Consider the following 20,081-nt stretch of genomic DNA (forward strand, 5'->3'; position numbering starts at 1 on the left):
GTGCTGGATGGTCACGCTTCACGCACCGATGATGCCTGTCCCTTCCTCTTTTCGCCCGTGGAATATCCGTCCCGGAAGACCATGTCTCTCTTTTCTGCGTTGATTCAGTTTTGCCGCGACGACAACATCGACGTACCGAATGTTCGATCGGTTGCCAATTCAACAGTGCTAACAATCGAAATTTTCATCGCCTTCATCACCATCTTTGAAGATTCGCCATCTTCGAGACACCTGCTTCTTCGATCGCCAATTTTGCTATACGGATGGGGTCCGTCGATACTTTACGATTGAAAGTTTCCAAGGAGGGGATGAAAGTGACCCGGTCACGTTAATAGATCGTCGATATTTTCGATCAGAATCGTGCAAAAGAGATTGCGGTATTTTTTCGTGTACAAAAGCGAGAATGGTATGCTCGGTGGTGCATGAAGAATCGATTGGTCAACATCCTGACTTTCCAACTGGATTTCGTGCTCGAGAATGAAAAACGATTTCGAGAAAGTTCCACTTGTCGATTGATCTGATTGGTTTTTGAAGATGATACTAATCAATCTTTTGATAATCCTCTCGATGGTGCAGGAAGGGTTCAACAGGTACCTGGAGGTAAGACTTGGAGACCACTGTTTGTTGCTTTGATGTTTATATTAACGGTATTCTGAAGATGATACGCTTCGATGGAAACCTACTTACAGCTAGATGTAGATATTAGGCGGAAGCATTTGAAATTATAATTAGACACTGAATCTCGGTAACCGTGCCAGTAGGATTTGCTTTCGATTTGGCAGAGTTATTCGAGTTTCAATTTTATTTGCATTGTAAGGGAATGAACCTGAATCTGGGGGATGCTTTACAATTTTTGAGAGAATATGACAGCGAAGCGTCCACGATGTGCACCAGGGTGATGACAGCACAGTGGAATTTTGCTACAAATGTCACTGAAACCACTCGTCGGAGAATGGTAAATTCTTGGCAAGAATAATGATAAGAATGTTCTCTTTAATGCTATAATTGTTGATCTAATCATATGATTCTTCATCAGTTAGATGAACAAGCATTAAAGTTAAAATTCGATCGAATTTCCTGGCGCAAAGCTGTCAGCTTCGCCTGGAGTCGCATACCTGATCCTCTAGCAAGAAGAGAGCTCAAAATGATCGCCACAAAGGGAAGAAACGCTCTGACAGATGACAAATTCAACGAGGTAAATTCTTCTTCACGTCACTTAAAGGATCATGCAAGAATAAATTTGTTTTTCAGCTGCACAGTCTGATTGCTGAGATGAAAGAGATCTACTCGAGGACCAGACTGTGTCCCTACAAGACAGTGGGTTCTAACTGCAATCTAAGTCTGGACCATGGTCAGTACCACAATTATTGGCTACCTTTACTGGTTACCAATTATCGTATTTTTCAGACGTCAGTAAAGTAATGGCGCGATCAAAGGATTACGATGAATTGCTGTATTACTGGCACGCTTGGCACGAAGCCACTGGTCCTCAGCTTAAAAACAAATACATGAGATACGTTCAGCTGGCGAACCAGGCAGCCAAATTGAACGGTACGTTCTAAATTAAACTGAAAGTCCATCTGTAATTCGTTAAGTAGAGTTAAAATTATTGACATATCTTCAAATTTCCAGGATTTGAAGATGCAGGTGATCAAATGAGGGAACTCTTCGAGGACGAGTACTTTCAGCAGAACGCAGCAGACGTGATGTCAACGATAATGCACCTGTACAAGAACCTCTTCACGTACGTGAGGACAAAACTGTACGAAAGGTATGGCGACAGGATCCGAAGAGACGGTCCACTTCCGGCGCACATCCTGGGTAACATGTGGGCCCAAAATTGGGAGGAGCTGTTCGACGTGGTGCAACCATTTCCTGCAAGCAAGAGACTCGACGTCACATTGGACATGATGATTCAAGGATTCACCCCGCTGAGGTGAGCACATCGACATATCGATAAGTTCATTTGAATTCGAGTTTCGTAACGTGAAGATGTTGAAGGATGTTCCAAATAGCAGAGGAATTCTTCACTTCCCTTGGAATGAAGCCGATGCCCCCTGAATTCTGGAGGTTCTCCATGTTTGAGAAACCTATTGACAGAGAAGCGAAGTGCACGGCTAGTGCTTGGGATTTTTGCAACAGAATCGATTACAGGTATTTACTATCGAATGCGAAGAACCATCGAGTGTTCTAAGGATTAATTCCGCAGGGTGAAACAGTGTACACGGGTCACTATGGAGGATTTGCTGTCAACTCATCAAGAGATCGCTAAGATACAGTATTACTTGCAGTACAGGGATCAGCCATTATTATTTCGGAACGAAGCGATTCCAGGTGAGATAAGACACCTCTCGAAGTGTTTTGTATATCTAATTTTTTATTTCTTCAGGATTCTTCGAAGCAGTCAGCGACGCCATCGAGTTATCCGTCTCCTCACCCAAACATTTGAGCAAACTTGGCTTGTATGACAATTCCACCGACGATTATGGAACGGACATTAATTTCCTGATGCTGATGGCTCTTCGCAAAATTGCTTACATGCCGTTCGCTTACATAGTCGACGAGGTTTATACTTTATGTACTTCATATAGTTCAATAGATATAGTTATTCGCAATATGTGAATCGTACAATTTTTTCGTTTATCAAAAGTGGAGGTGGCGTGTGTTCAACGAGGACGTTGGGGATATGACAAACAAATGGTGGGAGTTAAGGCTGCAATATCAAGGGATTGTGCCACCTGTGCCAAGGACCGAGAGAGATTTTGATCCCGGCTCGAAGTACCATGTTCCTGCGGATGCTCTTTATGCCAAGTATGAAATTTGTGCACCGAACAGTTGTAACAGATTCTAAAATTTGCATATCACTTTAGATACTTCGTCGGTGTCATCTTGCAGTTCCAATTATTTGAGTCCCTGTGTGAAATCGCGGGGCATACCGGTGACTTACATAAGTGCGATTTTTATAGATCACGAGAAGCTGGACGATTATTATCGTAAGTATTATGTCAGCAAAAAAATTGTAAATTCTGCAAATATGTTTGCAGAAAATTTTTATTGCCTCTCGTTTAGGGACGTGTTGTCGATTGGTTCATCTAGATCGTGGAAAGAGGTTGTAAGAGAAATGACAAGAGGCAGAACGAATAGAATGGATGCTGGAGCGATGTTGAGGTATTTCGAGCCCCTAAATCAATGGCTGAAACGACAAAACGAAATGGAACCAGTTGTTGGTTGGATAACTAATCGTGAGGACACAGGTGTGTTTTATCATTCTATACAGAAGATTGTAGAACATAATATCTACATTTCTTTTCACTTATTTCAGCCTTGTTTTTTCACTGGTACCAAAATGGAGCTCAACAAGTCACCTCATGCTTATTTCTTCCATTGGTTTTAATTTTTACACAGATTTCTATATATTAAACTGCATTACTGTATAAAGAAGAAAAATAATTGTGTACATACTTCATAGCAACTTAGAACAGATCAGTGAAGTAACAAACAAAAGAATATTTATATATTTATTGTACAATTAATCTTTCTTAGAGAGTTTGTGTAATTTCTAGGATATTAAGCCAAATTTTAGTTTCCTAACAAAGTTGTTTAAATATATAAAAATGTGCAAGCTTTTATTTCAAATTTTGAGAATGGTGCTGTTAGTGCCATCTAGCAAAGAGTGAATGGACTAAGGAGAAAATTTGAAATCTTTTAATAAAACAAGCTATATTTTAACTTTATTCAAAATAGTACAATATTTTGCAATCTCTAACTTACATAATATCACAGCTTTCTTAAAGAGGCAGTTTCACATAAAGACACAATGTCATTTGTAGTAATAGGTCATCTGTACCAAAGAAACCAAATTTAGATGACTGTTTATTAATATTTGACATTATATTTTGACTTATAGTTTGTCAAATATTGTACATTAATTACATAACAGTCTAACTTCATTAGATACAAGTCTTCTGTACACATTTACTAAAACAAAGCACTTAGAACTAATAAATTTCTAACTAATTCTTTTTATAGAAACATAACTTTATATATCCTGTTGTTGTTGCTAATTCAATCCAAAAGATAGTTGTATCTATTTTAGAAACCTCTGTAATATATTGATCTACTGAAAGCCTAAGATTACCTTTGCATTTCCTAAGCCACTCATTACATAAGGAAGTCATTATAACAAAGTACAGAGTAATTGTTATTGAAAACTTCCTCTATTGTTTGTAATTGTTAAAAATAACTATGGTAATTGCTGCTGGTCCACCCTGTATAGAGTAACGAACATGAATGCCACCAGATGTCGATAGTGCAGCTGCGTACAACCTCAGTTATCAAATGTACATTTTCTAATGTACGAATAAACATGTGAGTTTTTGTTAATATAATTATCTTGAATAATTATCATCGCGTGTTGGAGCTGACAGAACTGAAGAATTATTCGGTAAGTTCTGTCCAACTTATACGCGCAAACGTAACACGGTTCGGTGTTAAAAATTGTGAACCATCATCGTTGTAACCTACGAATCCTACGCTTTATTGGTTAGAGGTAACAGCGGTCGTTTTTGAAAATGGAAATACTTTCCGTGCGAGGTATTAGACTCGCATCCAGTTTAGGGTTCAGACCATTGTTAACGACGAAAAATTTATTAGAGTCAACGTGTTTTCTGCGTTACAGCGATCGTTTGAAATTCAAACTGTCTGGTAGGTTATAATGTTTTTTGCTTGTCGGACCGTGACCCATGAACCGGTACCATTCGAGGTTTTGTCGATTTCAGAGAAACAGTTGCTTCAAAGAAATCTATCGTACAATTATGTCCCATTTTTCAAACGAATTAGTGCGTGCGAAACGCCACTTTGTAAGTTCAACAAAAATATTTTGGTTACGCGATATTGTCAATCAAAGACCAGTAAGGATGCTGCTAAAGAAGGACAGCCAGCTAAAGTATCAATATTTACTAAAATGAAACAAATGGGTAAGGACTACTGGCACATATTGCTTCCAGTTCACATTGTCACCTCTGTAGGTTGGCTGGTTATGTTCTATTTAACCATTAAGAAGTAAGTAATGTTGTGTCCTGCCCGAGATGATGGTCTGGGATATGATATATTACTCAATATCTTTTCAGCGGGGTAGATATTGTACAGGTCATGGAATATCTGAACTTTAGTGATAAGTATTTAGACAGGATACGAAACACCAGTGCAGGAAACTGGGCTTTAGCGTATGTTCTTTTTAAAATTGCCACACCTCTTAGGTACACACTTACCGTAGGTAATTAAATGATACCTATTATTGAAGCTACTAAGCAAGTACAGAAAAAAGATGGTAACTTAATTAATAACATATGTGTGTGTGTGTGCAAATCGTGTAGGATGTACAACAATGGCTATCAAGATTCTTAGCAGATCAGGATTAGTCAAACCTCTACCATTTGGCAAACAGAGTCAGGTGATATTCAAGGTATAAATACGTATGATCTTTTTAACAAGAATACATTAATGAAACAATCATTGATATCTGAACTGTTTGTGTTACATGCCTTCATGACATAGTCTACATATGAAACTGTGTGTAGGTTTATGCATATTGTTAGAAAGTAGAATCTTGCTTTGAAAGATTTTCTGTTTCTCTCTTTTTAATCTGCTAGATTTCTACTCTATTATCCACTGTTTGTAAAGGACAATAGCTGATCTATTGTTACATTTTGTAGACAACAGAATCAAATAAAACAGCGATGCAACAAAAACAATTAAAAGTAGAACGACACACGGAGCCACCAAAAACGTAGCAGCAAGAACTCATCGATCAAGTACCACCTGGATATGAAGCTTTCATTTTCTTCTTTCGTGTAGTCTGAGGACTACATGGATCGAATGGATGTACAGTGTCTCTTGTAAATATATAAACATCATTATGTTGCGATAAAGACCTTGAATGCAATATTAGATAAATTCATTCACTTATTTTATCCCCACCATGAATTGTGCCAACATCAACTTGTACCAATTAATGTTGATCAGATATACTGTTCTTTATTGAACGGTCGCCTTACATCATACACTTAAATAACATTGTACTTTTTATTTACAATACTTGCGACTTAAAATCTTATCTAAAAGCAACGATATTCATTGATCATAAAATGTAGCGGATATTTTTTTGGCAGCACGAATTGTGCGTGGTATCGTCGTACAATTAATCGTAACAATGCACCTAATAATCAATGCATGTCCTTGCTAAACATGGAATTTCTTTATTTTTTTTTTTCAGCGACAACGTTCCTTTACGCCTTATGTAAATTCCTGAGAAGTATTGACGAATCTCAAGAGTATTGTATAAGTTCGGATAATTGTATTGTCATAATAAATACTGTTAGCAAACGCAATTACATCAAACATGATGCACATTGAACGTATCCAATAAAAAGAAGTCCTCTAACTTGATCATTCATAAAATGGACACGTGATAGCACGACCTCGTGTTATATACACGAATTAAAATAAGGAATCATTGCTTAACATCGATATAATTATTATGCTAATATATCACACAGTTGCCTGGCGCAACCCGTTCATCCTAACGAGAACACTGTATTTGCGTACAGTACCATGTGGACAAATAAATAAGAGCACATATATATTTATATATATATTAAATATACTACTAACTTATATTATTATTAGCTGTCAATGGAAAATTGTTTCGTGTTGATCGACAATATACGTACGACATATTGCTAAAAAGATCAAACACCGATCTGACTAATCTAGGTGATCCCAAGAGAGGCAGTGTAAGTATTTCGATTTCGTAAATATCCAGTCTTGGCTCGTTATCTTAGTCTCCCTTTCAGAGGAACAATAAAGCTGTCTGTATCTTTCGTAGGCTTTGATTAACTCTAATGCAAATATCAGTATTCTCTACTCGCTTATCCCGAATAAACCGGTAGATAAACCTAGGTCTCACGTTGGTAAATAGGCCATATGGACCAGTCAATAGTTGCAAATGTCGGATGACTTACTTGCAGTTCAGTTTAGAATATTCGTCGAAACGCTTATAAATATGAAACTTAATTTAGCCCATGTATTGATAGCTAGCTGATACTGGTTGCGGTGCCTTCGGTTGCATGTGGGATATGCGTTGGATGTGGCACGCACGACACATGAGTCTACCGTCGAGTGGGTAGCATCGTTTGTCCGGTTCATCGGTCAACTGCATACCACAATCCTCGCAAACGTAACAATCCACGTGGAAATCTTTATCCATGGAGACCACCCTAACAGTTTCCTCGGTACCCTATTAAACAGACCGCAAGTTAGAGCGAAGTCCGAGGCTGATGTCGAAAAGAAAACGATGATTACCTCGACAGGAGTGATCCCCTTTCCGCAAGAAGCACATTTGGGCGCGAACATTCTATGATAATCGTTAACGCAGTAGATCTTGTTGTCGACGTCGACCGTAAAAGGCACACCGTCCAGACATTCGTTGCACACGCAACATCTGAAGCATCCCGGATGATAGGATTTGCCCATAGCTTGCAATATCTGCGGACAGAGGAATCTCGGTATAATTGTAATTACAACGAATGACCATCAATTTAATTACCATTTCCATGATGAGGTGACCACAAATCGCGCACTTCTCGGCGGTTTGCTGAAAGCCTGAGTACTACGGATGAAACGTTTTGAGTTACTACGTCATCGCGTCATCAGCGCGTCGTAATTGATGTCTTACGTACCAAGTAATCTTCCTCGCAGTAAACCCTTCCGTGAACGTTATAGAACGCTTTGCCGCGCAACGCTCTTCCACAGGAACAGCATATAAAGCAATTTGTATGATAAAGGTTGCCCATCGCTTGGCAGGCCTGACCTGCCCCCGTCACCTTCTCTCCGCACGTGTGACAGATGCCTGTCAAAGAGACATCCCTTGTAACAACGAATTACAGCACACGATACATTCTTAACGATAATTGTGTCGACATTGAGCACTTGCAGTCGCTATTCAGGGGATCGAAATAGTGCTTTGTCAACCATGAGTGTACGGGCTGACTGGATCGGCAAGGTTTAAAAATACCCTCGGTACCCGATAAGATCCATTCTTCAGGGTCAATAACTGTCAGAAGTGTGAACAAATGGTGGGATACATATGGGTACCAGTCGACGGAGACCAACTTACAACTATCGATGTGCAACACAGGCCCTGCCATCCCTTTTGCAACAACGCTCTATCCCTCATTCACCGTTAATGACACTTGTACTTTCGATTGTACGCTTTCGTTTCACTAGGCCAGTCCCGTTCGAACTAGAATCCGCCAACGAGTCGGACTAGTCTATCTATAACGAGATTACTTACCGCGGCGAGCGCGACCTGGCCACGGCAGTTCGCCGTGTACAGGACGTTACACGAAGAATAGAACCCGTGCAGAAAAACGAGGAGGAACGCTAAGCTCGCCTAAACGCCAGCCGCTTCTCGACTGACGTTGGCTAGCTCGAAGTTTCCTATCCGCTCGTGCGGATCTTTCGTACCCTACGGTTAGGCTGCGTTCAAATAAAACCAGACAACTTTAAACCTATTTGTTCCGAACAGCGTGAAGCCGAGCGTAGGTTTGGCGAAAGTAATTTGCATCGAGTGCATCAAGTTTATCTTAACAGTGACTTCAACCACTGGACAGGTTCATAAATTACGAAATCAAAATAGAGTTACTTTGCTATTTGAAGATCATTGCTTGCGCGCACAAATTGATGACAACGTGCAATCAGCGTGGAGGAAACTGTCCAATGTGAACACTACTTTACCGTGTTCAAACGCACACAATTGAAGGGAGAGATACTGGATGTGTGTGTGAACTTACAAATGCATGCAACCCGCACACTTGTGACGCTTCCCGTAGGTGCGAAGACACGTAGGTGGAAACGAATGGGTAGAGAGTGAATGTCAACGAAACGTATCAAAAAGTTTCGCGACACATTGAAACTTGACTCCATTTTCCAAAACCGGTCTACCGCTGGTTGGGCCGTGGGAATTGATACGGTATCCTGTTGTCTTATTTTTGCTCAGGTGATTCAAATTATGCATTGGAACGGGTCGAAAATTAACTCATCCGATGATCAAATGATGACAAATTTTTAGGGACGATGTTGGGAAAAATGTAGTTCGTTTCAATAAATATCTTCCAATTGATTATTGCTCCTTACCAAAGTATTCCCCTTCCTCTTCCTGCTTTTCCATTTCTTCTTCCAACTGTTTCGTCAACTCTTCTATTTTCCTCTCCGCTTCAGTGGGTCCCTGCAAGATATAAATCACATCCTGCGTTGTGATCAGTACTGACAAATGGTACTATGGACCGAGGATGGAATTTCGTCACGGGAACACATAAATCTGCATGCGTTTATGGCAATATTCAAGGCAACAGGAAGGTGTAAATGCGAAAAACTGTTGCATGCATGGTGAGGATGAATACGGTCTATGAATAAAATATTGTGCGGCGACTATACAGCGCTTGTCAGAAACGGACAATTTACAGTGTATGATTCAGCGCGAGTTCGCAGAAAGAACTCGTCACAAATTGTAAGATATTGCGGATGGTTCATGCGTTTTTTTCGATGCTTTTCAACATTCACGCGGGCAGTTCGATTTCTAAAAAAAAACAGGATGTTTATTGAGTTGTTTGGAACAATATTTCTGTCAGAACATCGGTTATATCTTATCGCTATTATGGGTCAGTCATTATGCGAAGCATCGACGATAGCGGTTGACATTTGTGACGCTATCGCTTACGCACAAAAAGCAGCGCAAATTGCTTTTTCGTTGTACATACAATTTTCAACATATATTTTGTTAGTTAGAATTGTTATTTCAAATCAAAGCAGATTGTTAGAAACAGCAGGACTTTTTTTTATATAAAGTAGCATGCAAATAGACCAACATTTGGCATTCGACCAAACTGAAACACATCAATACATTCCCATGAACCGAATCAACGAGTTACATTGCAGAGGATAGTTGCAAACACAAAAGTTAGAGACACATTTGAAATAGGAATAGATTGGTGCTTTGATCTTAAATGTTTCTTACTGAAGTTTTAGGTGGTATGACATTGTAAGGCAGTAGTCCCTTTCCAGATGTAGGCTTAACTGGTGGACTGACTGACTTTCTTTCCTCTGGTTCAGGTTCAGATGGCCTTTGCAGCACAGGTACACCAGCATTTAAGAAAACTGGGCCAGCCACACCACTAGTCACCCCTGGAGGAAGACTAGTGATTCTAGGACCATGAACATTTGTATCAGATTCTGTGGTAATAGCTGTAGCAGTAGTTACTGGTGTTTGTACTTGACCGGACACAAGACTTCCAACATTGTTGGTGGAAGATGGTGACATGTGCCTTGGTGATTTCATGACATTCTGTATAATTGTATCGGATGATGCCTGAGTGTGAACTGGACTTATTTTTGTAGAACCTCTCATGCTGTTATTGTTGGTCACAATTCTAGAAGAATCACTACGACTGGGTGAGTACATGGGTGCTGTCTTTGCTTCAGAAGATTCAGGTACATTCTGAACAAAGTTTCTATCACTTTGCAAATTACTTAATCTTAAATGTTCCGATGAACGATTGGATGAATAAATTGGGGAGTTCCTAGCAGAGAATTCTGATCTAGGTTCCTGATGATGATAGCTCCTCTCATTCGGTGGTAACACTCTATTTGGAGAATAACAAGGAGAATTACGGCAAGCAGATTGCTCTCCTTGCCGTACACCATAGACCGGTGAATTTCTAGCTTGAGTCTCCCCACTGATATTTGCACTTGCAGTTCTTGTCGTTTGTTCCATGTATGGTTTATAATTGTGAGGTCCACTTATTGCACTATCCAAAGAACTACGATAATGATGTGGTTCTGGAGGTAATCTTATAGGTGGAGATTCACTGTGGTAAGGGAGACCAGATCTAGGAGGCTGTTGTTGTTGTTCAGAATTATAATTAAAATTCCTTGTCGGTGTCTGCAGTTCTGACGGTGGCACATAAGCACTTCTGCCAGACTGATGATCCAACGACGAGGAAGTTCCTTGTAAGTACCTTGATGTGGAAGAATCAACAGAGCGTTGTAAGCTTGAGCCATCATAACTTTGCCCACGTATGCCACTACCTCTTTGCTGTGTATACGATAAACTTTGTGTCATACCCCTTTGATGCTGTCCTTGACCTACTTTCCCAGTCATAACAACATAATCACCACCATTGATCGTTGCTGGATGATAATAATTAGGTGGCACCTGAGGACCTGGTTTATTCTGACTGCTTTCTGTAAAATGTACCTCCTGAATATTCTCGTACACAGGAGGTGCTTCATACGGAGGTAACTCTTTAGCTGGCGACGGAGACTGGTATCTATTCCCAATGGGCACCTGAGGTTGCGCTTTCCTAAAGGTAGGTTCATAAGACTCGCTTGCCAAAGAAGCTCTTGGACTACTCTTAGGGCTCTTTCTAGATTCCACAGGATGATAGAAAGGGGGATGAGGTTGAGTCTGTTGTGGGTAATAATCAATATTCTCATATACTGGTGCTTGCTGATGACTCATACGGTTCTGATTTTGCTGCTGTTGTTGAGCACCTATTTGTTCCACAGGTTTTGGCGTTGCGAACCTTGACGCAGCTATTATGTTTTCACGCTCGTATAATTTATAATCCGTAGGCGGCTGTCTACAGGTCTCGGCATTACCTTCAATAAAGCTCTCAATAGCACCAACCGGTCTGCCAGGTCCTCTAGCGTCGATTCTATTCGTAGTATTCCTTGACACGGGTACCTGGGCCTCGGGTCGTGATCCCGTGACCCTACCCGAAACACCTCCGGCGTCATTGGGCTCATCTCCGAGTTGCAGATAACCTAACTTTTGTACGTACGAATCGTCGGTAGGATTGCTCATTGGCAGTGATTCACTGTAAGGCGATCGACGACGATAGAAAAATTTGTGCTCGTTGTTCAAAAGTGACTCACTGGTGTTGTTCAATGCCAGGATTTCGCACAAATTGTTAAAAAACGGCTCGACATCGTTCACGAAGCTGAATCAGCTCAGTGGTCGTCGTGTCAAATCGATCCTTTTCGATTCGATATAACCCAAACCCTTCGGTCGATTCTCACCGGTGCTTCTTTTGCTGCACAGTCGTGATTTTCCCACGGGACACGATAAAACACGATGCACGTATCGAAAAAGTAGTTTACTGGACGAAAGCAAGGTCGTTTTTTCTACAAGATTTTGGGATACGCCCCGCGATCACGGCGCCTCGAGTCAATGTCTATGTTTCCGAATTATCGTTTGTCTATCGGGAAAACCTCGAAGCGTCCTGCACCGAAAAATCACCACCTGCGAAAATTCACACGATACACACATACATCCACCCTGCACACATCGTGGTTCGTCAAACCAGATACCTGCGAGATGTTTTCCCCTGCTACGAGTTATCCAGATCAGCCAAGGTTCCAGCATTTCGCCACGATGTGGCGCCACCGTTACTGGAACGCTCCATTTTGTTTGGAAAAGTAAGGTTCCTGCATTTTGTGCTTCATAATCCAAACTAGTGGCGCTAACGTCGCTATTAAAATCAATCCTAGTAAAATAATATATTTTCAATCCTTTTCTCCAAGGAATGCAGACAGTGTACGTATGTTAACAGGATTCAGAGAACGTAACTTCCATTTGCATACGGTACAAGAGACGTGTCGTTATCAGATTCCAAAGTCCGTTTAAATAGTCGATCTCAAGATGCAGGAATGCCAGGCATGTTTGTCCATTTAAATGAGGATATCTTCGCCAAAATCGGAGATAGAAATTTCGCACGAGATCGTTCCCCTTTCTGACCCTAGAGTAGAATAGACGCGAATACATTGACTGGTGCTCAGAACAGGTTCTTTTTGGGACCTGCTTAGAACAGAATGGACAGGTCGACAGGTAAAGATGCAGGAGCCTGTCCCGCGCGCCGTCATGCATTCACGGGAACCGTGCTCGGCATAATAATGCAACGTACTTCCCATACGTCGTTTACGATTGTCCTTACTACGGTCAGCGGAGAACAAATTATCAATTAGGGACATCTATCAGAAAATGTTGAACGTAACGGACCTCATGAGAAGACTTCTTGTGCCATTCCGGGAAATTAAACGACGACATTGGTTCTCGTTAGTCTTAAAGATTTAGAATCATGGTGAATTCAGCGACATCAGTGATTTATAAATTCTAGGATCAGGAGGAGTGTAATTAATCAAGCATGACCCGTTGCTCCCTTCCGATTAAAGATGCAAATGTTTTATCTCGTACAGGCGAAGCAAATTTTTGTATTTACGATCCGATTGATTCGAGCTTGCACGTGTTGCCGTAACCGAGCCCCGCTGTCGTCCTACGCGGGAAAGGAACCAACTTTTCATTGGCCGTGTCTCGCAACTGTTCACCGGCGACGTGGGCGACGCGACCTCACTCAACGAAAACTTTATATTTTCGAAAGGTGAGCAAAAATCGTGGATTTCTAGCCTTCGATCCACCCACCAGATGGTGGCACCCACGTTTTTCCAAGCACCTGCGAGCCGCTACGTCTTGTTAGTCAACACCGGTTTGATATCGACCCCTGACGTAACACTACGTATTTGGATCTCGTCGACTTATCGTTCGACATCTGATTCCGCTTTTATAGCTACATAAATTACTTCACAGCCGAAGAAAGCCATGAGTGTCAGACTCTTAATTGCCACCCAAAAGGTTTCAAACATGTGGTGACGAAAGTCAGCTTGTACGAATTATACCGTTATTCACTTCAGTATCGAATTCGCCCACCTGATACGTCGCTCATAATTGATTTACGATTAATATGCAAGGAGGATCTCAACCATCTAATCTATTCACTACGTAACGCGAAACAAATGTCCAGGTAGACTATCGCATGTGCCGCGACCGGAAGTGTAGCGACCAACGTCGAAGTCGCGGCACAATATCACATCGGGTTCCCGTGTACTCGTCGCGTCGTTGCGACAATAAACACGAGGTTTACGGCCACAGGATCGCACATGTGTCCGCGTACATGCGTTTACGTACACGTAAAGAGTTGGCTGGCGTGAGAGTACACAGGAAACGCAGCCCTGTGCTGCCCGCATGGCTCGGAATCCACGAGAATAGAATCGCATTCGACTGTGTGGGTCCTCTGCACAATGGAACAGCACCCACGGCCGTGTGTGTACAGGGTTGGTTATGCTACTGGTGAACTATATAGGGTGACAAGAAAATCAAACTTTGGGACTACAATTTTACTTTAATCATTGTGGAGAACCTAGGGAGGACTTGGGAAGATCCTAAGGAGATTTTGATACGAATTTAGAGAGGTCCTAAGAAGCTGTGGGAAGTTTAAGGGGATCGTAGACTGATTATAAAGAAATTCGAATGGGAAGAAGGTCCTAAAGAGATGCAAAAAGGAATTTAGTGGGATCTTGGAGAGAGGAGAATTTGATAAAAACTTGATGCTATTTTAAGGTTCTAAAGGGAATCTAGAAAAGTACTAATGTGATTGTAGCTCTTAAGGTGATCCTTACTGAACCTGACAGAGATGATAAAAGAAACCTAGTGAAATTATAGGTCCAACTGAAATTTAGGAATATCCACAACAAAGTTAGGATTAAAGCTTGGAAGACTAGGATAAAGATTAAGAATACTAAGATGAAGCTTAGAGAGATGTCCATAGACTAATTACTGAACCAAAATAATGAAAGTCACTTGCAGTAGTAGAAGTATAATGTGCTACCATAGTTTGAGTCCCTACTTCTCTGTCACCCTGTGCATGGGTGCTCGGTTAACTGCATCCTTTGTAGGCACGATTTGAATTGCACGTGTTGGTGCACCTGAGTGTACACGTAGGCACGGGACAGGAGGTGTACAATGATAGTGCATACATTATAGCAGCACAGGTTGTTTCACGACCACGGTGCTGACTAGGCGGAAAGAAGATTTCCTCGCGGAAAAGATGCAAGACTTGATACCCTGCTATCAGAGTCATCTAATTAACTGGCTGTCCAATTATGTTGCTCTTTGTTTACCGATTTATGTTGTCGGAGATGGAATTTATTCGCGCGCCGTAAAAGTACACTTTCTATCAATTTGGGGATTGAATCTTGATATTTATGTAACAGGACTTGAGTAAAAATTGTGATTGATTTAGGGCTTGAAGTTTGAAAGAAGTGTACTTTCTATTAATTTGGGGAATTGAATAAATCTTTATTTTTAAGTAACTTAGGATTTAAGTAAAAATAGTGATTGACTTAGGACTTAAAGTTTGGAAGACGTGTACTTTCTATCAATTTAGGGAAGTGAATCAATCTTGATTTTTATGTAAGTTAGGACTTGAGTAGAAATCGTGATTGATTTAGGACTTAAAGTTCGGAACAGTCTAATCCTTTCGATAGCTTGCAAATGTGTGAAAGTAATATTACAGGTGAAAAGTTCGTATCTTCAGTAAAAAGTCTTCATCCGCTCTGAAATGTCCATCCGGTGATATTTGATATTTCTGATAAACGATTGACGTTCACTTCTGGTGAACGGATCGGTCATTCCCACGTAACAACTTTACAACTCACCTGTTGATTTCCTGGATGGTAATTTCGCCGGTGAATCACGATACGATAAAGATAAGGAATTACATTAATTAGGTGAGTTTTATCAACAGCGAAGTTCATTTTTGTACTTTCTCGTCGAATATAAAAATAATGCATTTCCTTGACTATATAAAATCGTCAATTACTGATTATGTAACGTTAACCAGTGTAATTTCATAGTCAGGTTACCGACCCTCTGTTACAAAAGTCCTCAATTCACTAAATTTAGCCGACTTTCCTTTTCCACGCATAATCTGTTCCCCCGTTTACGTAGCGTCCCATCGACGATGCCTTTTTATGCCACCGAATCGAATTCCTGCGCTTTCTGGCCCCGGGTCGCCCCAAGCAACGGAAGTCTCGCCGGTTCTCCCGTTTAACCTGCGTGCATATGCGGTGTACTGCACGTGTTTCTCTCGTGCGTGTCCCGTTGTGTATGTAACTTGGGTATACAAGCATATATGCCGCTTCTCGGTTGGTTACCTTGTCAAGAATTCTGAAGGAAGCCTCACGGATTCCCTTGAACCTGCTTCAACGATGTTGATCGATTTTTGCACGTGATGATTTCATTAGCGAACATTATCAAAAACAATTACGCTTTGCTCATAGTTATCGGAGATTCGACGAACATTTAATCGGTACGTTTCGTGTCTTGCATACTTTACTGCACGTATCAAAAGTGGCACGAGTCTTAATAAGTTCGTTTGCAATGCAAACGAACCATATAATACTTGGCTCATTACCTCTATTGGAATCGCTCCAATCTAATGTACATGAACGTGGTTAACGAAGATTTACATCGACAGGCAATGGCAGAGATTTTAATCTTTGTGAAAAAATTTGTTCTATTTTTTAACGATGAACCGAGACTTTGAATTGATTTTTAGGTGCATTTGCATGAGGTTTCATATGAATTATTCAAACTTCTTGGACAGTTCGAGTCTTAGAGTGTGCTTCTTGGTCAGTTCGAGTCTCAGAGGGTATTAGCTTTGGATTAGCTTTGAGTTAAATATTGCACAAGAGTTGTGTAATGTGTTCTATTTTTTAACAATGAACCAAGACTGAATTTTGAATTGATTTTTAGGTGAATTTGCATGAGGTTTGATATTAATTATCCAAACTTCTTGGCCAGCATTAGAGTCTCAGAGTGTATCAGCTTTGGATTAGCTTTGAGTTAAATATTGTACAAAAGTTAATTCAAGTCAGTGTCTAATGTTAACGATGTATGAAGATCTGTTTCAAATTGTACAAGTACGATCTGAAGTTTTGAAGTCAGTTTCAATGTCTATCAATAAGCCGATGATTACAGGCGTTGAACTGCTTTCAGATGAAAATCAAAGTCATGAGTAGCTCCGTGTCAGGTGGTGCCTTTCTATCGCACGTATCTTCATTGTCGTATAAAACGCGTTTGCGAAGCAGCATCGGCACGCTCGCGATTCCCATCCATCCCGAGGAAACAATAGGTCGACAAAGAGAGAAGGCTGCTTTCTTTTCTCAGTGTTCGAGGCAACGAACGACCGGGCCTTTCAAGAGATCCTCAAAGCAACAGGCAATACGATAGACTATTGATAACGTTAATTACTTTATAAATAATATAGCGAAACGATCTCGTTTTTCCTGGCGCACGTGTCAGAAGACTTTTAAAAGAATTTACAGTGAAAGTGAAGGAAATCGAGGAAACGTATGAAACACGGTGCTCGAATTGAGCGGCTGATTTCGAGTTGCGTGATCTCGAAAGCAAAGACGCACGTGAAAATGAACTAGAAAAATGAAATAACGCGAGTTCGTGCATCCAGAACGACCGGAGAAGTTCAACGCGATGAATATGTGTAACGACAAGCTAATTTGCCACTCTCACGCGATTCAAAAGGCCGTTATACGCGAAGGACGCTTCCCACGTTATTTTGCGTCAGATGTTCGGGCGTGCGTTTTGTCCAGTGGAACGTTACCGAAAATTTCGCAAAAGTAACGGGGAGACTTGTAGGAATAAATATGAGGGAGACAAATTATCATTTAACTCATAATCATTAACACGAATGCTGAAGACTGCTTGTGGATTTTATCGGGTGTGGGCAATCTTATAATTCTGGTAATAGGTAATTCTTTAAGAATTTTGGTGTATTATTTTTATAATACTTCTTTGTCTACAATCTCAAGTACTTGTAACTAACATAATTGGGTACAAGTAGGAAATTAAAGAACAAAAGGATAAAACAAATTTCCAAAAGGAAATCCAAGGATAATTTTGTCAGATGAGAACAGTCTTACAATTCTGGTAATAGGTAACTCATTAACAATTTTCATGTATTATTTTTATAATACTTCGTTGTCTACAATCTCAAGTACTTGTAACTAACATAATTAGGTACAAGTAGGAAATTAAAGAACAAAATGACAAAACAAATTTCCAAAAGGAAATTCAAGGATAATTTTGTCAGATGAGAACAGTCTTACAATTCTGGTAATACGTAATTCTTTAACAATTTTCATGTATTATTTTTATAATACTTCGTCGTCTACAATCTCAAGTACTTGTAGCTAACATAGTTAGGTACAAGTAGGAAATTAAAGGACAAAAGGATAAAACAAATTTCCAAAAGGAAATTCAAGGACAATTTTGTCAGATGAGAACAGTCTTACAATTCTGGTAATTTTCTAACAATTTTTATGTATTTTATAATACTTCGTTGTCTACCTCCATTTGTAGCTAACGTAGTAAAGGAATGCGTAGTACGGATGGTCCTATGGAAATTCAAGTGTCGCACACGTGTGTGACGAAGTGTGAACCTCTAAGAAGGAAATTAACAGATATACGAACATAACATTTAGGATCAGTATTTGATGAGTTCCGCTTCGGTTCGTTGAGATCATACGAGATGGTCATGCGCTACCGACTGCAAGGTATGAGTGTCGAAACATGTTCGCTCCAGAAGTTTGGGTTTCCAGATAGTCTGTTCTTGTACCCTTGGATTTCCTTCGTCGGTATCAGATTGCGTGTTCATTCACTATGTTAAATATTCTGGTATATTTATACAGAACGTCCCGTTGATCGAATAACTTCTGCTGCATGCGATGCATCGGAGTCATAACGATTCTTATCATTATGACTATGATATTATATTATAACTATGATATCAATTTTATAGCAAATTTCAGTTTTGGAAAAAGGAAGTAATCACACGGAGATAAGTCAGAATTTGGAGGATGTTGGGACTTGTTTTTTCGCCAAAAATTCACGAACAGTGACAGTTCACATGGTGCGTTATCATGCAACAGAAACCAACTTCCCAGAGCTCGATATTCGGGCCTCACACGAACGATCTTCTTCCACAAATGTTCCATAACACCCAGATAATATTCGCCATTAACATTTTGTCCCTGTGGAACGAATTCCAGAAGTATAATTCCTTTAGAATCGTAAAAGCAAATTAACATTGTCTTCTTTCAGGACTTCTGGAATCGCAATTTTTTGATTTTGGAGAGCCTGGAGATTTCCATGTAGCACTTTAGCGCTTTGTTCGAGGTTCATACTTGAAGCACCAAGTCTCATCACTAGTTACAATTGATTCCAGGAATGTGCAGTTTCGTCTGGCTGTTTTGATAAGATCCTCGCAATATTCAACGCGAACAATTTGTTGCGCTTGCTCGTGATTTTGTGACTCGGTGACGAAAGGTTCTGTCGCATTAAACGCTATAAGTTTACAATTCGTTGCTCGATTCCAATAATGATTGTTGTGTTTTGTAGAGGAGGTATACTGTTTTCAGATAAAATATTGTTTTAATAGATGACGCTAGTTTTCCTTAAATTTAAAAAGTTCCGTTACTTTTGCTTAAATTTAAAGAGTTTCGATATACTGTGTAGATGACTATCATCTTGCAAAGAGAATGGAAGAATGACGTAGAATTCGTGTCGGAAATGCAAACTTCTTGGGCAACGAAAGGACCGGGTCGCATACCACACACGGCGGAAATGCGTAACACGTCTCGGTGAAAACTCGATCACACCTTCGTCATATCCTGAAATTAGTAAGCGCGATCATGGTTCCCAGGAGAGAACGGGTTTCACCGCGATTAGAATTCAGACGAAAGTCTGCCCCGTTTCGATTCATAATTACTGCTCGAACTTCGTATCGTCGGATTTCTCTAATTTTCCCACGACGGAATATTCAACCCGAAGAAATTATATCTTTCAAGTTACGAAAATGAACTTTTCGCAATAATCCAGGCCAGTGGATCAGTTTAAATAGCCCGTTTTACGAGTTCGTCTGAAATTCGAATTACACGCGATCTCTTTAATTGACCATCACCGGAAGCGTTCATTTCGTTCTGGTTTGCGAAAGGATCGCCAAGTTTCCTGATCCCGAGGCGGAAATGTCCACGCTCGTTATCTTTTTAGTTCGATTTTTCTGCGTTTTGCTTATACTTTAGTGGTAATTAGACGGCGGTAGAGAGTATGA

General features: G+C 40.4%; 4 protein-coding genes across 9 annotated transcripts; 3 read left to right on the plus strand and 1 right to left on the minus strand.

The window, feature by feature from the left end:
* The first annotated feature begins 61 nt into the window (after positions 1-61).
* LOC100875003 (angiotensin-converting enzyme) lies at positions 62-5,944 on the plus strand. 4 transcript variants are annotated; one of them, XM_076532981.1, is made up of 16 exons: positions 62-600; positions 818-955; positions 1,037-1,195; positions 1,252-1,351; positions 1,408-1,551; positions 1,633-1,936; positions 2,002-2,154; positions 2,210-2,334; positions 2,390-2,565; positions 2,651-2,811; positions 2,871-2,993; positions 3,070-3,254; positions 3,323-4,444; positions 5,376-5,464; positions 5,557-5,575; positions 5,715-5,821. In XM_076532981.1, exons 1-13 carry the CDS (start codon positions 535-537, stop codon positions 3,418-3,420), a joined length of 1,932 nt encoding a protein of 643 aa, XP_076389096.1. In that variant the 5' UTR covers positions 62-534; the 3' UTR covers positions 3,421-4,444; positions 5,376-5,464; positions 5,557-5,575; positions 5,715-5,821. The 4 variants fall into 4 exon arrangements, with proteins under 4 accessions (XP_076389096.1, XP_076389097.1, XP_076389095.1 ...); XM_076532982.1 differs by lacking the exon at positions 5,557-5,575; XM_076532980.1 differs by lacking the exons at positions 5,376-5,464; positions 5,557-5,575 and having other exon boundaries at positions 5,715-5,944.
* On the plus strand, positions 4,441-6,399 carry LOC105662461 (protein FAM210A). Of its 3 annotated transcripts, none has more exons than XR_001095986.2 (6): positions 4,441-4,704; positions 4,779-5,061; positions 5,130-5,275; positions 5,376-5,464; positions 5,715-5,897; positions 6,275-6,399. XR_001095986.2 is itself a non-coding variant. In XM_076532984.1 (6 exons), exons 1-6 carry the CDS (start codon positions 4,572-4,574, stop codon positions 5,729-5,731), a joined length of 687 nt encoding a protein of 228 aa, XP_076389099.1. In that variant the 5' UTR covers positions 4,441-4,571; the 3' UTR covers positions 5,732-5,944. The 3 variants fall into 3 exon arrangements, 2 of the variants coding, with proteins under 2 accessions (XP_076389099.1, XP_012140382.1); XM_076532984.1 differs by lacking the exon at positions 6,275-6,399 and adding an exon at positions 5,557-5,575 and having other exon boundaries at positions 5,715-5,944; XM_012284992.2 differs by lacking the exon at positions 6,275-6,399 and having other exon boundaries at positions 5,715-5,944.
* jub (LIM domain-containing protein jub) lies at positions 6,011-12,478 on the minus strand. Its single transcript, XM_003703191.3, has 6 exons — positions 10,076-12,478; positions 9,196-9,286; positions 7,740-7,909; positions 7,607-7,669; positions 7,363-7,545; positions 6,011-7,297 (listed from the first exon to the last, which is right to left on the minus strand). Exons 1-6 carry the CDS (start codon positions 11,921-11,923, stop codon positions 7,076-7,078), a joined length of 2,577 nt encoding a protein of 858 aa, XP_003703239.2. The 5' UTR covers positions 11,924-12,478; the 3' UTR covers positions 6,011-7,075.
* A 290-nt stretch (positions 12,479-12,768) lies between these two features.
* Positions 12,769-16,810, plus strand: LOC105662472 (uncharacterized). Its single transcript, XM_012285081.2, is given in 4 exon segments — positions 12,769-12,779; positions 12,898-13,003; positions 13,355-13,373; positions 13,376-16,810. Coding segments are annotated over 4 exon segments (261 nt in total). The 3' UTR covers positions 13,501-16,810.
* The last annotated feature ends 3,271 nt before the right edge of the window (positions 16,811-20,081 follow it).

The sequence above is a fragment of the Megachile rotundata genome, chromosome 6, assembly GCF_050947335.1.
Source record: "Megachile rotundata isolate GNS110a chromosome 6, iyMegRotu1, whole genome shotgun sequence".
Lineage (NCBI taxonomy): Eukaryota > Metazoa > Arthropoda > Insecta > Hymenoptera > Megachilidae > Megachile > Megachile rotundata.